We start from the raw sequence: 2,615 nt of genomic DNA, 5'->3' as shown, positions 1-2,615 counted from the left end.
ATTTAAAAAGAAAATGTATGATTATCTAATCTCTACTGACTTCTAAAAATTGTAAAAATTGTAAAATTAACAATTGTTTAGTAATTGTATTACTTAAATCTTAAGTTAATATTAAACAAATTGCAAATCTTAAATCTAAACCATTATATGATGTTATAACTTAAAAATTTATATATAATTCTATGCATTATTGTTACTATACTATACTATCTATATTTTATACTATTTATTTATATTTATATTTATATCTTCCAATACAGTCATCACAAATTACATTGTATTAAATACCTTGCCATTCGGCCTGTGCCTTGGCATATATTATTAATAAATAAATCTTTGTGATTTTCTCATAATATCTGTGCTCGGGCTGGGAAACATGTAGTCAACACTATAGCGAATAGTAGACGAATTTGTATTGCTGTACAGTTCAATGCAGCTTCAGCAAGCATGCATTCCCACTGGTTATCGTCTTCCAGCAAGCCGAGTGCAAGGCATGCATCTTTATACGTTAGATATTGTTGCCCATTCACTTTACGTATATCTTGAAATGATAATGGGCCAGTAACATTAACCAACAACAGTCGAAAATAAAAGCACTCCGTGTGTCTTGGATTGACTGTAAATAATCGCCCCAAGGCGTTTGATTTAAATAAATTGAGACATGCAGCAACTGGTGAGCCTTGCTTGCGGGGCATCCATGTTTTTGTTTGAGTCCATGTGAAATAGCGTGGTACTTGTGAATAGAGAAATGTTCGTGCAAAGGCACCAAAATCATCCGCACGATTACACAATTCAAAAAATGCAGTGAGTGTAGTTTTAGGTGGATTTATTGCACGATCAATCGCTGTCTCGTTCGTAAAAAATACACGCTGACCGTTTTCAAGATGGATGGCTAACTGAACAACTGCTGGATCCCGTTCATGAATTGGAAAACCAAAGATACGCCAAGCAGCTTCATAGAAGCTGATGTACCGACCAATTTGGTAGAGCGTTATTTCATCGTTTTTATTCACTGGAGGAGCATTCACATTAGTATTTTCCACTCTAAACACAGCCATATCACTGCCTTTATGGACATACTTGCAAATGTATTTGATGCTCTTCACAGAACTGCAGAACTCCACATTAATATGAGCATCATATGTCTTGCTCAGCAGAGGCGAATATGGCACCACCCAACGATTGTCAATATCAATGTCTGTGTTGATGATATTTTTAATAAATGATTGTCCGCCATTTTCAGGATTTCTTCGACGATATATTGGGTATCCGTCGACATTTGTGACCGTATCATTGGTAAAATCTTTAGGGAAATTTTTAGTACATTTTCCATCAGCCATGCAAGGCGATGAACTATTAAGAGTACCACATGGACCATGAATCATGTTTGTTGTAACAATATCAAACAGCAGTTGGTCAGTGGATGGATCTGGAATTTCCGCAGACATGATACTATCGATTTCTTCAGGACGGATTTTGTCGATGAACCAAACCAAAATGTGTGCATGAGGTAATCCTCGCTTTTGCCACTCAACCGAATACATCCAGCAACGTGTGGGACCAAATACATGTGATTTAGTAATGAAACTTATTAAAGACTTCAACTTTTGTCTTAACACACGTGCTGTAATGTCATGGCGATGTATTGCATTTTGGCCAGGCAGTAGCAAAGATGTAATCTCTGGCCATTTTGGATTACATGTGAACGTGATAAATAAACATGGTCGTCCATATTCGCGCACGAAAGTCAGAGCATCCTGTATATATTCTTGCATATGACGTGGACTGCCTACGTACGATGATGGTAAAATGACATGGTTACCAATTTCGGCGACGTCGGCGTTGTTGTTGATAGCGTCTCGCAAATAAATGTACTCTTCCGCGCGCAGCTTTTGTTGATTATATCGTAAGTATCGTAGTCGTTCGCTCTCAATCTTCGCGTACATGTCGACCATGAATTGTTGACAAAGCTCACGACATCGTAAAATGACGTTGTCCAGGCCACGTCTAATCATTAATCAGTACGCATAATAATCCTTTGAGCTAACGTTCTTGTTTGTTTCAGCTCCTGTAATATTTGTTCATTAAAATTTATTTTTAATTTATTACGTTCAATAATTTAATTGTTTTGTTAAATGATTAATGATCAAATTAATAATCAATGAAGTACCGGATACGGGATCTCGTTGTTTTATGTTTATGCAATATCCGTCTTGTCCCTTCCAGAATATTAGCGGATATTGGAGAGCGTCATATGAACGATGTGTGTCAGCAATGAACTGAAGATTATTATTTCTTCTACGAATCACAATTTCTCGTGCAGCTGTACAATCGCCAACCATGATTCCAGCAACATCATCAACAACGGGTGCATTGAATCTACGAATATGCTCTCCAGCTGGTGTTTTATCAGGATTAATGACGATAGCGTGATTATCGCTTTGTAATTGGTGCATTTGTGATTTGAATATTTTCAACAACTCGTTGTACTCGTTCAAAAGAGCATCTAGCTCGCTGACGATGCGCCTGGCATAAAGTGAATCAAGGTTATTATAATCACAACGTGCATTCACGCGATTGGCAAGTGCGCTTCCGGAATCCTCGCCGCCCATAAA

The 2,615-nt window shown here is 37.4% G+C and overlaps 1 protein-coding gene across 1 annotated transcript; it reads right to left on the bottom strand.

Annotated features, from left to right (window-relative positions):
* Positions 1-347: 347 nt before the first annotated feature.
* On the bottom strand, positions 348-1,946 carry LOC123267970. Its single transcript, XM_044732854.1, has one exon. The coding sequence runs from the start codon at positions 1,944-1,946 to the stop codon at positions 348-350; it is 1,599 nt and encodes a 532-aa protein (XP_044588789.1).
* Between the last annotated feature and the right edge of the window lie 669 nt (positions 1,947-2,615).

The sequence above is a fragment of the Cotesia glomerata genome, linkage group LG6 (genome assembly GCF_020080835.1).
Source record: "Cotesia glomerata isolate CgM1 linkage group LG6, MPM_Cglom_v2.3, whole genome shotgun sequence".
Lineage (NCBI taxonomy): Eukaryota > Metazoa > Arthropoda > Insecta > Hymenoptera > Braconidae > Cotesia > Cotesia glomerata.
This window is presented reverse-complemented; position numbering and strand designations above follow the sequence as displayed.

What these genes read in the sequence shown, in the direction of transcription:
- LOC123267970 (XM_044732854.1), bottom strand. Translation starts at nt 1,946, where the DNA reads ATGTACGCGAAGATTGAGAGCGAACGACTACGATACTTACGATATAAT.